This window comes from Betta splendens, chromosome 6 (assembly GCF_900634795.4).
Source record: "Betta splendens chromosome 6, fBetSpl5.4, whole genome shotgun sequence".
NCBI lineage: Eukaryota > Metazoa > Chordata > Actinopteri > Anabantiformes > Osphronemidae > Betta > Betta splendens.
The window spans coordinates 4766074-4784251 of NC_040886.2; the positions used below are offsets into that span (position 1 = coordinate 4766074).

The window sequence follows — 18178 nt, forward strand, 5'->3', positions numbered from 1 at the left end:
GTTGAGTGATTATGGAGTCATGGGAAGGAATATTGCATATTGTATGAATATATAAATATTCCACAGGTTTGCACAAATAATGCACAGAGGATTTTTTTCTACACAACCACTGCGAAAATAATAATTTTAGTTTGAATAAAGTCTCATCGGAGACTTTACTTATCTAGACTCTCATCTGCTGCTGTTTCCAAGGTAATGCCCCCCCCCCCCCCCCCCCATGTGAATGTAGTTTGCTGGGGAATATATAATGTTTTATTTTTTATTTTTTTATATTATGCAGTTGGAGTCTTTATCCACACTCACCAGTTGGTGGCGTCGCAGGTTTACCCACCGCCAATTAAAAACGAAGAAGAAGAATGTCAGCGGAACGACTGGTAGTGTAGTGTTCTTGGGGGGACACTTCATTAATGTAACTCACAACACTCAGCTGTTTCTATGGACGACCGCTGTGTGAATTCTAAAGCGGCAGCCAGCGATATGATCACGTAGTCAGACACTCTGACGTCACAATAAAGCAGAATGAACCGTCTAAGTTCCTCCGTGCCCGTGGACGAGTACCTCGGTGGGTTCTGCAGCTGGTTACCGCTTAGCACACGCTACCGCTGTGTAGCCTGCCTGTGTGAGTGTGTGTTACTGTTGCGTTTGTGTCTTCCAGCGGACAGCAGCGTGTTAGTGTACCTCAGCGACGCGGTGACCCAGCTGCTCGAGCACAAGGAGGAGTACACGCAGTTCGGGGTGGTCCGCTACTTCGCTGAATAGTACGCTGCGTTAAATTCACTCTAAACTGGGGCACCGTTATGTTGATAGTGGAAATTAACACTGCTTTGGTGTGTGTGTGTGTGTGTGTGTGTGTGTGTGTGTGTGTGTGTGTGTGTGTGTGTGTGTGTGTGTGTGTGTGTGTGTGTAGTTTCAGCAGTGTAAAAAACAGCAACCACGTCCTTTTCAGGGAGTACAGTTACATCAGAGCCACTCTTCACAACAGAGCCTCCTTCATCAGAGTCTTCTGGAGGTGCTACAGGCAGATCGGCAAGAGCGGAGGTGAGCCCAGATATACAGCTATAAGCTGAATTCTTCCAGTGTTAGGTTATTAATTAGAAAACACTGTCTGGTGTATGCTGTGTTGCTTTTTCAGACATGCTGTCAATGCTGGAGTACAGGTCTCTGCTCCAGTTACTGTGCCCAGACTTCCCAGTGGAGGTGGTTCAGAGTGCAGCCAGGTCAGTCCACACAGAACAGCCATCTTTATGACCTTATGGGACACGGTTGATAAGGAAGAATTCATGTAGTCATCTGCACATCTGTACACATCTGACTATGAGCATTCTTTTAATGCATTCTTTAGATTATTATTCATCAGTTTTCTTCTGTAGCCTGCATGACACCTGGGAAAGCTGGGAGGACCTGTGCCTCATTCACCACAGGACACGACACCACTGCTTTTAACTGATTTTCTCCGTTTGTCCCGTAGAATTGTCCTGATGGATGATGCCATAGATTGTCTCATGTCTTTCCCTGACTTCCTTTATGCCTTCCAGCTTCAGTTCTACTACCAAGGTACCAAAAAGCCACTATTTCACAGTTACTGCTGCAAGACATCAGGGCTTAAAAATGTACATTCATTGATACAAACTTGTTGAATAGATAATAAAAAGAGCTGCACCAGATGATGAATATGTTCATTATTATGCTTTTTAATTCAATGTTATAGTGTAGAGGTCTGGTGATGCATAATAGTGCACTAGTTGACCCGTTCCACCAAGAAACACTGCTCATATAATTACTTGCCCCCCTCCAGAAACCACTTTCACATTACTGCTAGAGTGGTACAGCATGTCTGACTTCTAAACATAACAATAACAAATAAATGCAAATCACAACTGTTCTTGTTGAAATGAATTGTGTCCAGTGTTGATACCATCTCTCTGTCATCACCTGTGTACATGTAGAGTTCCTGGACAGTGTGCTGGCAATCTATCAGGATCTGTTAGCTGGGAAGAGTCCTAATACGGTTATTGTCCCCACTTCCACATCAATCGAGCTGCTCCATTCTGTGACGGCCGAAGAGAACGAGAAGGCGGGGCAGCAGCAGGATGGGGTGGAGTCGTCCACCCTGGCTGAGTGTGTGGAGGCCCTGTGTGACAGGTTTAAACACTGGTATGTGCTGAACTTAATTTACCTCTTAAATGCACCAAACGATCTGTGTTCAGTTTCAGATGATTCAAACTGATAAACCGATCATCAACGCTAGCTTAAAGTTCAGGTGTGTGACCAATAGGCTGTTTGATGATGCGCATCCATAGTTTTTGTCTCTTTTGGTATTGGTTCACTTTGTGGAGGTAAATAAAAGCTGCAGTTGATTTGTTTGACATTTGACTAACTAACCAGATGCCTGAGCTCACTCTCAGCTAACCTTTGGCTCAGAGGCAGTGCTGGCTTTCCTTTTAATCATAGGATTCGATCCTGTCCTGTCCAGATTATGAGGTGTTCTGTTGTAGCATGCTGTTGCCTGTGCGTGCTTGACCCAACTGCCCATGTGTTTGTGTCCATAGTCATCCATCCAGATCCTGTATGAAAGAAGTCTTCAATCAGACTGAGAAAGTCTGTTATTTCAGCTTTCTGATGAGTCTAGCCAAACATGAGACCATCAATGAAACTATTGGTAGGTTGAAAGTACATTGTGTGAATAGATGCTATTTTATGGTCAAATAATTAGTATATTGTTTAGCTATATCCTAAAATTATTATTTGTTTTCTTAACATGGATTCAATTTAAGATTTTTTTTGTAGACCACAGCTACACTGTAAAGCCTGAGAACTACTTTTATAGAAATGATCAGGGCTTTTCCTGCCAATATACATTCAATGGCAAATATATGTCAAGGTGGAAATATGTATCCAGTATATCTACTGGATTGCAGTTCTAGCACATGTCTTTTTTTTACTTAAGGCCTCATTTACACCGCTTTCAACCCCTGATGTTGCAGGAGCATTACCCAGCAAGGCTGAGTTACTCATTGATCAAGAAATGGACCAGGAACTGGACAAACTGTGAGTACACATACACACACACACACACACACACACACTTACAGACTGTCCTCATGGTTGATTTCGATCTGAAGCCATGTATTTTGTGGACCATCCACAAACAATAATTACTGAAGTACTCCAGCCTGAGTATAGTCTTGTAGTGTGCCTTGTTATTTAAATATGAAGTCTGGTTTAAACATTAGCAGGGAGCCAAGTAGCAGAAAAACATTCTTCATTATACTATTATATTTGCTATATACCGTTATTATAAACGATGCCGCTGATTGGTCTGAATGAAGCATGATTACTGCAGTCATCTTCAGGGTCTGATCTCTGAAGTTAGATTTGGTTTTTAGGGTTTTTAGAGCCACGTGTAGCGGATTCAAATTATTAATAGTTTGATATTAATGCAGAAACATTAATATACTTCAAAGTTGGGGCACCAGGTTTGTTTTAAAGCTGAAACCAGGCTTGTATCAATCTAGCCAACGCCAGATGTCAATTCAATGAGATATCAGTTATGAACAACAATAACAACCTTCTTGTGATAAAACCAAATCATCACCAATCATCTCTTATGCCATAAATTCTTGTCGCGGTTCAGTGACCTCTGCTTAAATCTGAAGAACAATGCACACAAAACCAGATTCCTTTTAACGTTTTATTAATCTAACACTACTGGATATATGAATAACATAATATGGAAATACTCAAATAAACAGAACTGAAAATGAGAGAACAATCAGAATGAGATGATGAACAGTGAATGAATCAATGAGTGAAAGCACAAGGATGGCTTTGATCAAGCGAAAATAGTATTTGTCTCTAACTAATTCAAATCTAAGGATAACTAATGAATTTGGAATGTTCAATTTTAGCGCTTTGAGAAACACCAGAATTCTCAGAGGATTAGAGATGTTCGTCTTGCCTTAGTTTGGAGCTGTCGGCTGCTGTGCAGCGTCTCCCGTTACCGGTTGGTTGAGCAGGCGTGCCCTCTCTGGTCCAGGTGCCATGGCCTCTGGGCCAGGAATCGTCGCCCGCGGTGATGATGACGGCTCGGGGTCAGCGAAGTAACAGTCAGCCAGGCTGGACTTTCCAAGGTGTTTCCAAGCGTCAGCGCTACTTAAACTAGCCCAAAAAGGAAACGGGCTGGAATCTAATTTAATTAGTTTGATCAAAAATAGCGAGTCAATTAAGGACTGTTTGTAATAGTTTCAGTTTTGCGGAGTTTCTTGTTGACTTTCTAACGTTACAAATTTCGTTGTTCGTTCGTGTTTCTAAGTTTAACTTAGGTTTACAAAATTTAAGAACAAAGGAAAATAGAAGTAATGCGACGCAAAAAGAAAAGGTGAAAGAAGTTTGAAGATAGAGGGAAATCTGATTCGCCTAGGGTGTCACTGGTTTAAATACCCCTGGGGCAGTGGTCACTGCAGGGCAGAGAATTTAGTTCAACCAGTGGTGAAAAGGTTCACCTCTTCAGATCAGGAATCAAACTATTTGATTTGGATTGCTCCTAAATCTGGGATAACTAAGCTTTCCTCTTTTCATCAAGCTCAAAGTTCCATCACACCATAACACAATACACGTGCAACGATCACTTTGACGCTCAAATAAGCAGAGAAGTCAGAATGGTTAAACAGCAATATTAAATGCATAGAATTTTAAGGTCTTATACGTGGTCCCTTACAACGCTGTAACAAATTAAATGTTATTCATGATGACTGGTCTTGTCTTATGTAACACCCAGTAAACACTAAAACATACACGAATAATAAATGCAAGCAAAATCAAATTATAAATGACCTAATCTGGACATTACTAATTAAACAATTGTAGCACTTAAAAATGTAATACAATAATGAGGATACCTCATTGTAGCTAGTGGACATAGTCTATGTGTATGTTCACATTCCTGGTTTACGATCCAGATCTCCTGGGCGAGTGAGAGAGTCCATGTAGTGAGTCTAGTAGAGAAATTATGAGACAAGTCTTGGTCTGGTTACTGATAAGGCAGAGGAGGACCCTAGTGAGATTTAGGTTATGTCACCTAAAAGTATCCATGGTGTTTTGATGTGCACTTAACCATATGTGTGTTGTTTATGTTAAACCCACAGTTCTGTCGTGAGTGCCCTGTGGAATAGACAAGAATTCCATGTATTCTTATCTTCTGGTGAATCGCAGCTTTGTCTCTGTGAAAGGAAGTGAAGCTCACACGTTGTGTTAAGTTACCTAGGTCCAGACGTGGATTGCTACACACGTGTCTGCAGTTTCATATGGCATCAATATGACAATCAATTAAACTGAGCACAAACTATATGTACCTTTTTAAAAATGTACCTGTTAACGCTTGGCGAGTGGTGAGGTTGTCTAAAGGTTGTTGATGCCTTTTTTAGCTTTCCTATCTTAATACATAATTTATGCTTGGCTGCATACGTTTCCATCACGGCTGTGTCTTGGATTCACTGCTTGGTTTGGATGAAAGCAGCCTGGGGTAAATGTGAAGACAAACACAGCTTGTGTAGCTTGTCTCACCAACATTACCCAGACATTACAGTGTTTGTAATATCTGAGGTGACCCATGGGTCTCTCTGTGTGGAGTTTGCATGTTCCCCCTGTGTCTTTATGGCTTTTCCCCACAGCCCAAACACTTGCAGTCACCAGATTGGAGACTCTATTTGTCTGTAGGTGTGTAAGAGAGTCGGTGGTTCTTGTGAATGTATGTGTGGCCTGATGACGCATCCAGGCCGCTGAGGGTGGGCTAGGCCCCAGCGTACCCATGACCCCCGATGAGGCGCGAGCGTCTTTCTTCTGTCGGATGGCTGCAGGAATAGATTTAATTTACAGTAGCAGATGTTCACATACAGTTAAATAAAGCACCTGTGAAGTAAAGTCGATGTAAGTGTTACCCACTGACAAAGCCTTTTTTAGCTGTCTGTGATGTCTGTCCTATTTAAAGAACGTGACCTGAACTGCTTATGTCTGTTTTCTGCTCCTTGCTGCCCAGAATCGCTCAGATCTCAGTAAGTCCTGGCAGCAACAGCAGTGGCAGCGCTGTGGGTGGACTGAAGGAGGCGCAGAGGAAGGCCTCCCCCAGAAGGAACATCCACCACAGAAGAAAGGTGGAAAGTGACGGCTCCACTGAAGAGACCGACTCCTCTGAAAACTGACCTCTTACCTTTTACCACTTTCCATCTCCGCTCCTAACAGCACTTTGGCCTTTGTGACCCCATGTGAGATACAACAGTACTGTAACCTCTTCAGCCAAAATGTCTGTGTTCCCATGAGTCCTGTTAGTAGCTTGTCATTACCATACAAGTTAATTCTCACTTACTGTACCCTGATACTGACTGTAAATGTTTTATGCACTTGGTTTTGGAGAATCGGCCTCAGTCCTTAATGTGTCTTCACACTCTGCTGCTTTAAGTCCTTGTGTTAAAGTAAACCATGTTAAATCCACTACTAAGTCATGTAGCATATAAATTACATTATTGTAAACTACACAGTGAAAGGCTAACTTATTATTTTAAATATTGATAATTGAAGGAAAGGAAATTAAGCGTTACTGTCTGGAGATCCTGGCTCACTGTGACAGATGATACTAAATAATAAAAAAGACTGTGATGTCTGACACATACCACTCTGTGAGGTGTTTTATTGGTGGATAGTGTCCTCCATGTTCCTGAGGCAACTTAAATAAGATGGAACCAAACTCCACGTTCAGTAATCTGCTCCGGCTTCTGAATGAGGCATGTGGCACTCTGTCTTCACTCAGTCCTGTCATTAACACTAAGTGGTGGTTTGTCTGTCACTTTTTTGGGTTATGTCACACACCGTTGGTCTGATTCTGAGTTCTCCAGTCCATTGTCTCGTGGGTTTCTGTATCTCTGCCCAGCACTAATATATACTGTAGTTGTATGATTGTAATAATGTCTAATGTTGATGATGCCACTGTGACGCTGACTTAGGTGATGGTTCATTAGAACTAGGTTTACATGCAGACACTTGTCTGACACCATGGGATGATGATTCCACTAATTCATTGCTGAGGAGCACTCAGGTCTTCAACCCCCTAAATGAGATTCAGCTGACTGGAGGAACCTGGTCACTTTAGTTATGATGCAGTGCTGTTACTAACTTTGGTTTGATAACACATTTTCTCCATTTTGCTCCTGGAGCTCTGAGCTTTAAAAACCCTCTGTGTCAAACCCTTTGGTCAGACTTTTTGTCTTGGTTTTTTTCTTCCTTTCTCCAAGTACAGCTTACAGGTGTTAATGCATCCAGTGTGACTGTATAGCGTTTGAAAACAGGTCCTACTGTCTCATTTCTAAATGGTTTATTAACAAGAATCATCACCGTCACTATCGCCACCACTTTCTGCATCTTGTCTTCAGTTTACAACATTGATTTCATGCGGTGTTACACCCAGGTTGTGGTTATACCGACAGCATACAATAATAACTCTATACACACATACGTACAGTCCAGAGCAAGTATTTAGACATTTACCTGCATCAGGTTCTGGTTCTCAGCACATTTAGTTTGAAACAAATCGTCGGGTCTCACATCTTTCATCTGATCATGATTATGTCACTATAGGAAGAACTGTGTGAGTATCTAATGCTAATAAGTCTATATGTCAGTTACTTTATTTAAAGCTGGATGTGCTGACGTGTGTAACTGTCTGAGTAGTTACCATCTGGACTCTACATACGCACCTATACATAACGAATCTCTATGGATGGATAAAGTTCAGTAGATCCCGTAGAGTTAGAATCACACAGACATGGAAAGGACACTTCCTGGTGGACACAACAACGTACTGCAACGACCTGAGGTGGCTGACATGGAAATAAACGTGTGGTAACACGCCTCATTACTGGAGATGTCAGAAGGCGACTCAAGCAGCAGACATCCAGCCTTCCTTCCTCCCAGTGAACAGGAAGCGCTAATGGTGCTTCTGTTGCCTTGTTGAGTGGCTGAATCAAAGGTCAAAGGTCAATCGCATGTGATGTTGCAGTGCTAATATCATGCCTTATTCAATAAAATGCTTCATGCCACGTACAACTATTTGGTATTTTGGAACCTACAACAGCAGGAAATAATCTGACTAATAACTGCTAATATTAATCCTCTCATCATTGCATAACAATAATCCTAGATTAGACTCTTTCTATAGAAAAGTCAGTCCTATAGTTAATACATTAACCAGTCAGAACGCACTGGACCACAGCACCTGGCTACGGTGTTGTCTTCATGCCAGCCAGCGAGACCAGGTCGGGGACACAGGGAGAGCGTGCGCCAGCGGCCAGGTCTCAGCAAAATCACTAGAATTTCCATGGAAGCCATCTTAGGTACGGGTCAAAGGTCATGATCGTGAGACTCTTCTCTTTAGGTAGTGTGAATGAAAACATTTGAACAGGCAAATCACAGGACAGTCATGATCACTAGACCACAAAGGCACTGTTTCTGATCATAACACACCTCAGGCTCTATCTTCCAGTGCTTCCATCTGTCCATTCCCGGTGTTTGGAGTCCGGCTGCTCATGTCCCACATCTTAAAGCAGCGTGTTTGGATTTTCGTTGACCACTAGGGGGCAGCATGCAGCACAAGCTACATCACAACAGTAACACGTCAGAAAGATGCGAATCAACGTTCTCCTCTTCGTACTGTAGTTGTGAGCTGATGCCTTGATTAGAGCATGGACCAGGAGGAGCACAGATGGATTTGTAACTGGGACAAAAGAAAAGATTGGCCAACGAGCCAGAGCTGAGGGCAACTGCAGTTTTGGCCAATCGTGTGAAAAATGTTGATTGGTGCAGCTCAGATTAGCTGAAGCTAATCTCTGAGGGAAGGTTGTGAAGGTTCCAGCGTTTCTATCTGATCTGAAACAAAGCCGTTTACACTGACGTGGTCCAGCAATGCACAGCAAGCACAAGCTGAAGTGATGCCTCCTGAAATCCTGCAGAACCTGGAAGCAAACATCAAGCAGCAACCAGAGGAGCTGGTCACAGCAAAGCAAGTCTAAACACCTTAGCAACAGCTGATTGTCACGTGGGCTGTAAGACACAGGGATGTTCATTGCCTCATTCTATAGGGTTTTATCTTCTTACATGTCTGCAGCTAGAAAAGCTGTCTGATTTAAACATATTCAGCCTTTTCTCGTTAACTGTGCGGCTCTATAGACGTCAGTCTACCTGGAGGACAAACTAATCCTGACACGTTACCCAATTGCATTTACGGCCATATTATCTCCTTGGTTTTAAATTAATTATTATTGGTATAGTCTCAATCATAGGTCATCAGATATATCATTCATATATCATTTATTTGTGTGGGCGGGGTTCATCCCATGTGACCCTGTTCACCCGTAGAGTTATTCATATTGCCGCTGGCTAAAGGAAGTGAAACTTGCTATATTACTTGATGCAGCTAACAAAAGAAAATCCACCACACAAGTTACTCTGAAGCTATATGAGGGGTTCAGTCTGTGGTGTAAGACCATGCTTACATGCACAAAGTGAGAGCGATGCTATTCAATGAAGATGTCTTCAGTGGGACAGGAGTAGCCGACGTGCTCCTTGTAATACTGCTGGAAGGCCCTCCTGTGCAGAGAAAGCAGGCGTCAGCCTCGACCTTCTGATGTAGCAGGCATGAGTACACATATGACCAATGGATGGCATGAGTGGAAGCCAACGATGAACGCAACCTGGCTGGTGGTTTGGAACTGCAGCAAAAATGAGCAATACTGGGATCTAGTGTATGAGGGGTATTTGAGTGGAGACACACAAGGGTCGGGTGGTGTGTGAGACATCAGGCTGCCTGACACTCAACCAGCTGTAGGTGCTTGGTTGGTGGTGAGATGCCACTTCTTACCCCACGCACTGAGCCAGAGGATGCAACGTGCTCTCCGCCACCATCACATGACAGGCGAAGCGCTGCTGGTCTGGATGTTTGGTGATGAAACCGAAGTATCTGCAGGGCAACCAGAGTCACTGAGAGGAAGCTACTTGTATGAAGTGTAGAAACCACCTATTCCCTGAACGCGTCAACTCACTTGCTGTGTTTTGGATGACAGCCACAGAACGAGATGTTCTTCAGCTGGAAAAAATGAAAACACCGGTCGCCCTGAAGCACAAACAGAGCAGCGTTAGTAAATGAGCGCGATGCTGCCGCCGCGTGAGGCCCGTGTGGACCTACCCTGTTGGCTGAGTGGCACTGGTCCTGGACGCTGATCTTCACCCCCTCCACGCTGACCTCCAGCACGCACACGGAGGGGGGCTGAGCCGCCAGCCGCCGGTTACACACCACCTGTGAACGCACCACCAGCGGTGAACCTATCCGAACCAGTGTCAATACTGGTGACAAACAGTGGAACACGATTGACCTTCTGCATGGCAGCACACAGCACATCGTTGCCTTTATGGATGGGGACCTGAACCGAACCCAGGAACCTCACCAGGAACTGCTCCATGCAGGCGCCTCCCTGACCTGTGAGGACAGAGGTGAGGCAACACGCCGGTCAGGCTGCCGCCATCATGGAGCCATGGGACCCTGTGTTGATCAACGTACCGTGGTTCATGTCTCTGGGCACCTTGACAGCGTAGAACGCGGGGAAGATGCCGCTGGCGCCCGTCCTCATGTTGTAGCCCTGACACCACAGGTCCTCCGACTGGCTCAGCATCAGCACCGGGTCGTCGGTCTCCAGGTAGAGCTCGTCCGCGTGCCGAGGGACGAACCTGGAAGCAGGCACAGCGGGCGTCAGGGGAAAGTCTGGCTTCGCCCTAGTGGACCTAGGAGCTCTGTTCACCTGTAGACGGCTCTGTGGCTCTGCTGCCGCTCCACGCCGTGCAGGACGCAGGAGAACATGCCGAAGGATTCAGCGCCTGTGGGACAGCAGCGATCAGGCGCTGAAGCAGAGGATTGGTTCTGGACTCATTCATTCTATTCTCTCTGGCATCGGGTGTGTATGAATTGGTGCTTTTTCAGACATTGGTCCTTATGTCGACCTCCATCTCCAGGCCTTTAGCTCTTCCTGCTCTAGTAAACGTTGACCTTCCTCCTCTGATGAGCTCCTTTGAAGTTTTGAGGCCTAATGATGGATTCTGGTACTGTCACCGTTCTCTGGACTGATGTTTGTTACAAACACATATTACAAATACGCTGCACGTGGCGACTGGGCTAAAACTAGTTTCAACATTTAATCAATCATATATTAACAGGTTTCACAACCAAAACAAGGTTGTGGATAAAGAATCCAGGGCCAGACACAACATGAACTAGAACGTACAGACCTGTGGCACTGTAGGGGCTGTGGCCGTCGGCAAACAGATTCAGGAACTTCCTACTTCTGGGAGCTGCAGCTTTTCCTCCGCTGGACTCGTCTTCTTCCGACGTAGTGGTCGACATCACCTTGGTCTGTTTGCAGATCCTGGCCACCACGTCTCTCCTCCTCTTCACCTCTTCCTCTCTCCTCCGCTTCACATCTTCCTCCCTCCACTTTCTGGTCTCGTCCTCCTTTCGTCTTTTTTCGTCGTCTTTCCTCCTTTCTAAAAGCAGGAACAGTGATTCAGATCAATTCAATTCCATCCATCCATCCATCCATTTTCTTAACCGCTTACTCCCTAGTGCGGGGTCACGGGGGTGCTGGAGCCTATCCCAGCTGGCTACGGGCGAGAGGCAGGGTACACCCTGGATGGGTCGCCAGTCCATCGCAGGGCCAATTCAATTCCATTCAATTCATTTTTTTATATGGCGCCAAATCACAACAAAGTTATCTCAAGGCGTTTCACAAGGTAAGATTTAAAACCTTAAAAGAACTAAACCAAATGTTGGAGGAGCTAATGTTTCCAGTCTCCCCAGTACAGTCTCTGTTGTTGTCTCACACTGGTACCTGGACACGTGTGATGGGGAGACCTGTATGGACCTGGTTCTGTTAATGGACCTCTGTGCCAGTCACAGCTTGTCCGTAACAAGCACCAGGTCCAGGCCGCAGTCATTGTTCTAGCCAGCACAGAGTCACGTGCACTGTGACTCTGTGCTGGTGCCATCTGAGTGTTCGGCAGCATAGACAGCTGAGGAGGTTCTGGAGCCCCGTAAAGGGGAAGGGGACGTACGTCCCACCTGCTCAGTGCAAACTGGAAGCTGTCAAGTGTCGCTGGTTGAGTCCATTATGTGTTTAGACAGCTGGCATAGGGAGCTCAGGCCTCTCTGGGGGTTCCACCTCACTCCCTACATGCGTTTACCCAGCAGTAGAAGTTTTTACCCTTTCTGTTCGTCTCACTGTGACTTCAACTTTAGCTCATCATTCTTATTGCGTAACACATGCACCACCTTCGTTCATGGACGCTTTACCTTGCTTCCTGATCTGCTCCCTCCTCTTCCTCTCCTCCTCGTACTCTGGATCTTCCTCCTCATTGGCCGACTGATACACTGTTTCTGCATCGCTGTCCCCGTTGTGCTCATAACCGTTCAAGCAGTCCTTGAGGCTGACCAGCTCCAGCTGAGCGTGTTCATCCACCACCAGAGTGTATTTGACAGAGTCATACTCTAAGCCCGCTGTGGGTTCGCTTTTTGGTACAGTCTCAGCAGCTACAGAATCTCCCTGAGTGATAGAGTTTGTGCCGTCCGCCTCCGCTGTCGGGTCCCCGCCCCCCCCCGGGTCCACCTCCGGCTCGGTGCCGTCCACCGCCGGGGGGCAGTGGGTCGGCCCGTTGTCCACCTCTCCCTCCTCTTCGCTGATGTCCGGGTTGATTCGGTGGGACAGAGATGGGTGAAGGGGTCCTGGTGGGGGCCCTTCTGTGTCAGAGCTGAGGGACATTCTGTTCGACCCCCCCTCGCTGCTTGACCTAGAAAGGGCAGGAGGGTTGTCCTGGGTCCCGTCGTGATTTTGGCCTAAGGACACAAATTGTAATCAAACAGATTAAAACCAATTTTGAGGTGTTCAGGTCCAGTATTTTAGCTTCTCAACCTTTTAGCAGCGTTTCAGAATAAAAGATGCTGGAGGTGTTAGTGTTCATACTGAGGCTCCATAACACGGGCTCATACCTGGGTCTGGGGCCTGGTCCTGGGTCCTCGGTGCCACGGGCGTGCGTGGAACCACCATGGCCGTCAGATAAACCTCGTGGCTAGACATTAAGTTGTTTTGCTTGAATCCACCTCTGTTCCCTGCTTTGGCGCCCACTTTTCCTTTCCTGTCGCCCCCCCGGCTTTTCAGCCCGTTGGCTTCTCTCGGCCTCTGAGGCGCGTCTCTCTCTCTCTCCCTGGACTCACACAGTCGTCCTCCTCGTCTCTCCTCCTTCCCTGCGGTCACTCCATTCTTTCCTTTGACCTCTCCCAGGTTCCTGTCTCTCATTGCCGTTGCTCCTTTACCCAGGCCTCTTCCTCCTCCCCCTCCTCCTCCTCCTCCTTGTCGCTGACTCCGCGGTGTGCTGGAAGCCTGTGTGTGTGTGATCGCCGGCACATGTCTGTCCAGTGCTCGGGTGCGACTGTCTGCGGCGGTGGGCGCCGTCTGAGCGCTGCCTCTGCCTTTGGCTCCATTGGCTGTGGGTGGTTTGGGGGCTGGACGGCGGGTGCTGTGCTGGACTTTGTCCCCAACTTTGGGTTGGACGTCCACTGCAGCTAGATCCCCTTAACACACAAACAAAGCCAGCATTAGATTAGGCCTCCAGTAAGTAGTTTATGGAGGATAAGAGCTGCAGGAATGGTGAAAAACCCCTTATTTCATAAAAGTGATAACGAAACACACTCAAAACAGAAGAAAAGTGACGCCTGACATAAGTACTGAAAAGCTGCAACTGGACCAGCGTGAAGTTCATCCAGATGTTTGACCTCTGGCTGGTCCCACTCATCTAAACTCTGTCCTCAAGTTTCGTTGCCTATTAAACATTCTCTTCATACGTGTTTTGTCTGTGGCCGTACATGCAGTTGGGTCCTGGTCCTGTTGGTTCTGTCTGTCTGGCCTTTCAGTTTTAACTAATTCCCAGTAAAGAGCTTTGTGAGTCTGTCGGCCTTTCACTACTAAAACGTGTTACTGTTGATTGTAACACCCCATGTGTTAAAACAATGCCATCAGAACAAACAGAATTAAAAATCTACAGCGACCAGGTTTATTGACAAGAGTAAAGCATCTACAGTAAGCGCAATACTTTACTGAGAGTCAGTGAAAGCACAAGTAGAAGATGACTGAACTGGTTCAGAGGGACATCAGGATGAAAGTGAAAACACTCGCTGTCATTATCACAGCCTCCAACCTTTAGAGGGATTTAGAATAAATGATTCTGTCATTTATCGCTTTGTGCCAGTAGAACCACATTACTCATCATGAATCAAAGACCTGGAGAGACGATGTTGTGGCCGTACCTGTTATGTGTGGGGAGGAGGAGTGGGCCTCCTTCCAACTGTCCTTCTTGCCCAAAGAGTTGTTGTTGATGGAGTCCTGGACAGAGATTCAAAGGCAAAGCAGCAGCGTAAAGAGAACAGCAGACAGCTGGACCATTGTCTGATTAGCTCTGACTTCATTCACACTGAGATGCTGAGTTCAGCAAGAGTCCACAAGATTTCAATCATCCAACATTATATAGAAATGGTACATATATTTGGCTTAAAGGATCAGTGCCTATATCAAATGACAGTAAATGTGCTCAGTAGCTGCTCAGATAAATTCACCATGTACTCCATCTTACTGCTGACATCCCACCTACCACGCAGCTGCTTTGCCTGACATTTTCTGTTACTATGGTTACTAAGTATGAGAATGAAGCCACGCATCAAAGTATGTGTCTATGTGTAAAACACATCTGTCTTTCTCTGATGACATCATGGCCTGTGTACGTTTCTCCACTTATTTAGGGGTGACCAGCGAATGGCTTCCCATAAAATCTGTAAAAGAGACTAAAGAGCTCCAGACCACATAACTCTGGTCACATAAAAGGTCAAATATTGTTTCATCACCATATGTCAATTTCAGGGCAGAATAGGAGTTTTGCTGGCATTTGTGAAGCTCAAGGCAGCAGATGAACAACCTTGGCCAGCCTGTAACAGTCGGGTCTGTGTTGTCTTCCTGTTAGTGAATGTGAGAGCTTGCTATTAGGCTTTGATCCAGTTTAACACCAGACTTCTTGCAGTGCACACACAAATTTTACTGCCACATTTCACTATGAAGCTGCTCAGACTCAGCCTTAAACTCAAAATAATCAACAAATGGCAATAAGCATAACGTTGGTGTATAAATGTTAGTAACTCGTCCATATATTTCACTGTATGTCTAACAAGCATCATCTTCTATCGCTCCACAGGGAGAAGACAGTTTGGGCCTCAGTTAGTGTTATTTACTACTACTGTAGGTATTTGAGTCTGTTGCTATTGTGAAGGTTCTAGATTCATACAAGAAATTTCTCAGCCTTAGCATCAACAACGATGTAACAGGAGCTAGTGCTAGTAGATATTCAATTAAAAGTCACTAATGTCTGGGTCGTCCTGGACTGAGCCACACGCTGGGACGGCGGACGACAAACAGGCCGGGCCCAACTTGTAATTCAGTCTTTTAATCAACAGGGGTATCATTTACAAACTGAACTTACAAGCAGGGGAAAAGGAGCAGGATGCAACAATTTCAATAAACTAAATAACTATTACTAGCAGGACACAAAACTATAAAATCAAAATGGCTGCTAAACAGAAGAAGGAATATCAAGGGCAGAAGCCAAGAGCAGCACAGACAAAGGAGGATGTGACCGTCTATGATGAGAGGGAGCAGCAGAGGTGAAAGCAGGAAACAAAGAGCAGAGCATCAGAACATTAACAGGCCAGAACATGGACAGCTGAAAAGCCCAGTGGCCCAGTGTTCACCTTCATCGCAGCAATGTTTTTGAAATAGAAAAAGTCATATTATGTCCCGAAGGTCTTTCAGCGCCGTGGACAAGCTGCTAGTGAATGTTTGCGTCATTAGTTGCAGAACAGCTAATGTTACAGACCCAGAACTTCCAGGTGCATCCAGCTCCTGCCAGTTTAGTGTGACGTCCTAGCTGCAGGCTCAGAACAGGTGAGTGTGTGGATCCCGCTGACTCATCTCGTGTGTTGACTTAAAACCAGCTCACACTTCAGGAAAGATACCGTGTTTGTCTGACTTTCTGCAGGGTTTTAATTTCCCACATCAAAGCAGAATCCAAAACCAAAGAATTCAACTTGCTCATGACTTATGGGCGTGAACGCCTTGAATGCCGCATTCCTGCTCTTTGACCACTGTGACATCCTCTGATCTGTAAATACTTCATTGGTGCTCACAGTGTCACTGCCTTTCACATCCATGTGGCCCTGTTTTTGATCCCAGTGGCACCAACACCAACAGGGATCAATGGAGTTGTTATCCTCCTCTTCCTCCTCGTCATCATCATCCTCATCATGCATAGCACAGGTGACGCTGTCTGCTGTTGCCTTTGCGGTGGCCAAACACTTGGACCTGCACCCTCATTCTATCTCAGAGAGAAGCTCTTTGTGTCCTGATCCTGGAGGCTTTCTGTCCAGTCAACACTGTTACAGGTTCTAGCAAAAGCTGCATGTCTGGCTGTTTTATTCATTTATACAAAAATGTGTCTCCAAAACCTACATTTAATAAAATGCAAGCATTTGAAGCTCCACTATGAATTAGACTCTGAGCATAAAAAGCACATATTAAGCCCTAAGTTACTTATTTTAGGTCTAATACAACACGTGAGAGAGACTCTAAATCGCTGCTGTAGCTCTGACAGTGAGTGAGCTGGACGTCAAGCAGATGCGGGGCTAAATCCTCTCTAGTCATTCTACAAGTTTCACCATTTAGAGCTGCGACAGTGCAGACCATATAATATTAATAGCTTAGTTCAACTTGTGAACAACAAGCAATGGATGTGACAGAGGAACAATAACAGTGGAGGCACTAGGACAAGATGTCTCCCCCCACCCAGGCCTGAGCCTGTACTGAGCTACTGGAGCTTCACCTGCCGCTGCTCAGACGAGCTAATCATGCAAACTACGCCTGCGGGCGAGGAACAGCACGGACACGGCTGAACCCACACCTGTGTTCAGAGCCACCACTCATCCAGGAGTCTGCACGTCTGTCTCCCGAGGACTGCGTTGACGTGACGACACCTTACAGCGAGCAACAGCAGTGGACATGCCGAAGTGGGCCCGGTCCTGCTGCTTCACAGATGACCCACTTTAAAAATACGCGTTTTAGGAGAAGCTCAGTCAGCATCGGTTCCGACCACAGCCAGTGTCCTTGAGCAAGTCACTGACCTCCCTGGCTGCTCATCCGCCATGGGTCAGCAAACAAGCGTCCACATTGTGAGCACCGATGATCTAAATATAGGCATCTCCAAGCAATAGTAGAACACGACAGCTGGACCCACTGTCACACACACACACACACACACACACACACACACACACACACACAAACACACACACACACACACACACAGACTGGCTGCCTGTGGAGGCAGGATCCTCCCAGGAAGCCGTGTATGCAGCTTGCCTGCTCTGACACTCATCCCCAGCTCTAGACTGAGGGATCCTCCCAGCCTCCCTACCTGGGTGCCGGCTTGTGGCAGCTGTGGAAACAGAGCCAGGGTAGTTGGTCTCTTTGGTCGATATTTGTCCATGACAGCACAGGTTGAGTCCCCCCTCGGCCGACACCTTCCTCCCTCCTTCCTCCTCCTCCCCCTCCTCCTCTTCTCCCCCCTTTTTTAAGCCAGCGTAGGCTCTCCTCAGTTCGGACAAGGCCTCCCCCACCCTCCTCTACCTCCCGTGCTTCCTCTTCAGCCTCCTCAGCATCGAACAGCTCCGAGCCTGGCCTCTGGACACACCCATTCTCCTTGCTTCCCGTTTCACCATTGGCTGGTCTCAGTATAACATCATCATCATCATCATTTCTCCTGGCAGGAGCAAAGCGGAGCAGAGAAGAGAGGTGGGGAGACAGAAGGAGGAAGGAGGAGAGAAACAGAGAGAGCAGGAGAGATGGGTGGTGTCGAATAATGATCAAGGCTTGAGAGATGCAGGGAGGGAGAGAGGAGGGAGGAGGGAGGAGGAAGTCAGGGCCAACCAATCAGATCACAGCATGACATCAGATCATCTGCCTGTGGCATTTTCACTCAGTTCGTGCTAATAAACACT

The 18178-nt window shown here is 46.1% G+C and overlaps 2 protein-coding genes across 5 annotated transcripts; one reads left to right on the plus strand and one right to left on the minus strand.

Annotated features, from left to right (window-relative positions):
* Positions 1-229: 229 nt before the first annotated feature.
* Positions 230-6664, plus strand: cstpp1 (centriolar satellite-associated tubulin polyglutamylase complex regulator 1). 3 transcript variants are annotated; one of them, XM_029153773.3, is made up of 9 exons: positions 233-562; positions 656-758; positions 908-1038; positions 1133-1217; positions 1469-1554; positions 1947-2154; positions 2550-2659; positions 2985-3048; positions 6035-6664. In XM_029153773.3, exons 1-9 carry the CDS (start codon positions 520-522, stop codon positions 6195-6197), a joined length of 993 nt encoding a protein of 330 aa, XP_029009606.1. In that variant the 5' UTR covers positions 233-519; the 3' UTR covers positions 6198-6664. The 3 variants fall into 3 exon arrangements, with proteins under 3 accessions (XP_055365719.1, XP_029009607.1, XP_029009606.1); XM_055509744.1 differs by lacking the exon at positions 6035-6664 and having other exon boundaries at positions 230-562; positions 2948-3048; XM_029153774.3 differs by lacking the exon at positions 6035-6664 and having other exon boundaries at positions 231-562; positions 2985-3052.
* Positions 6665-7348: 684 nt separating this feature from the next.
* mapk8ip1a (mitogen-activated protein kinase 8 interacting protein 1a) lies at positions 7349-18054 on the minus strand. 2 transcript variants are annotated; one of them, XM_041071080.2, is made up of 13 exons: positions 17596-18054; positions 14390-14465; positions 13076-13657; positions 12383-12922; positions 11323-11577; positions 10839-10914; positions 10601-10767; positions 10416-10519; positions 10229-10339; positions 10086-10156; positions 9905-10003; positions 9540-9633; positions 7349-8999 (listed from the first exon to the last, which is right to left on the minus strand). In XM_041071080.2, exons 1-12 carry the CDS (start codon positions 17665-17667, stop codon positions 9561-9563), a joined length of 2226 nt encoding a protein of 741 aa, XP_040927014.1. In that variant the 5' UTR covers positions 17668-18054; the 3' UTR covers positions 7349-8999; positions 9540-9560. The 2 variants fall into 2 exon arrangements, with proteins under 2 accessions (XP_040927014.1, XP_029009605.1); XM_029153772.3 differs by having other exon boundaries at positions 7349-9633.
* Between the last annotated feature and the right edge of the window lie 124 nt (positions 18055-18178).

Excerpts from the sequence above, each read along its gene's own strand:
- mapk8ip1a (XM_041071080.2), bottom strand. The coding sequence starts at position 17,667 with ATGGACAAATATCGACCAAAGAGACCAACTACCCTGGCTCTGTTTCCA. Across the intron at positions 14,466-17,595 it reads TGCCACAAGCCGGCACCCAG|GACTCCATCAACAACAACTC; the intron begins GTAGGGAGGCTG and ends ATCTCTGTCCAG. Across the intron at positions 10,520-10,600 it reads GCCCAGAGACATGAACCACG|GTCAGGGAGGCGCCTGCATG; the intron begins GTACGTTGATCA and ends CTGTCCTCACAG.
- cstpp1 (XM_029153773.3), top strand. The coding sequence starts at position 520 with ATGAACCGTCTAAGTTCCTCCGTGCCCGTGGACGAGTACCTCG. Across the intron at positions 563-655 it reads GCCCGTGGACGAGTACCTCG|CGGACAGCAGCGTGTTAGTG; the intron begins GTGGGTTCTGCA and ends TGTGTCTTCCAG. Across the intron at positions 1,555-1,946 it reads GCTTCAGTTCTACTACCAAG|AGTTCCTGGACAGTGTGCTG; the intron begins GTACCAAAAAGC and ends GTGTACATGTAG.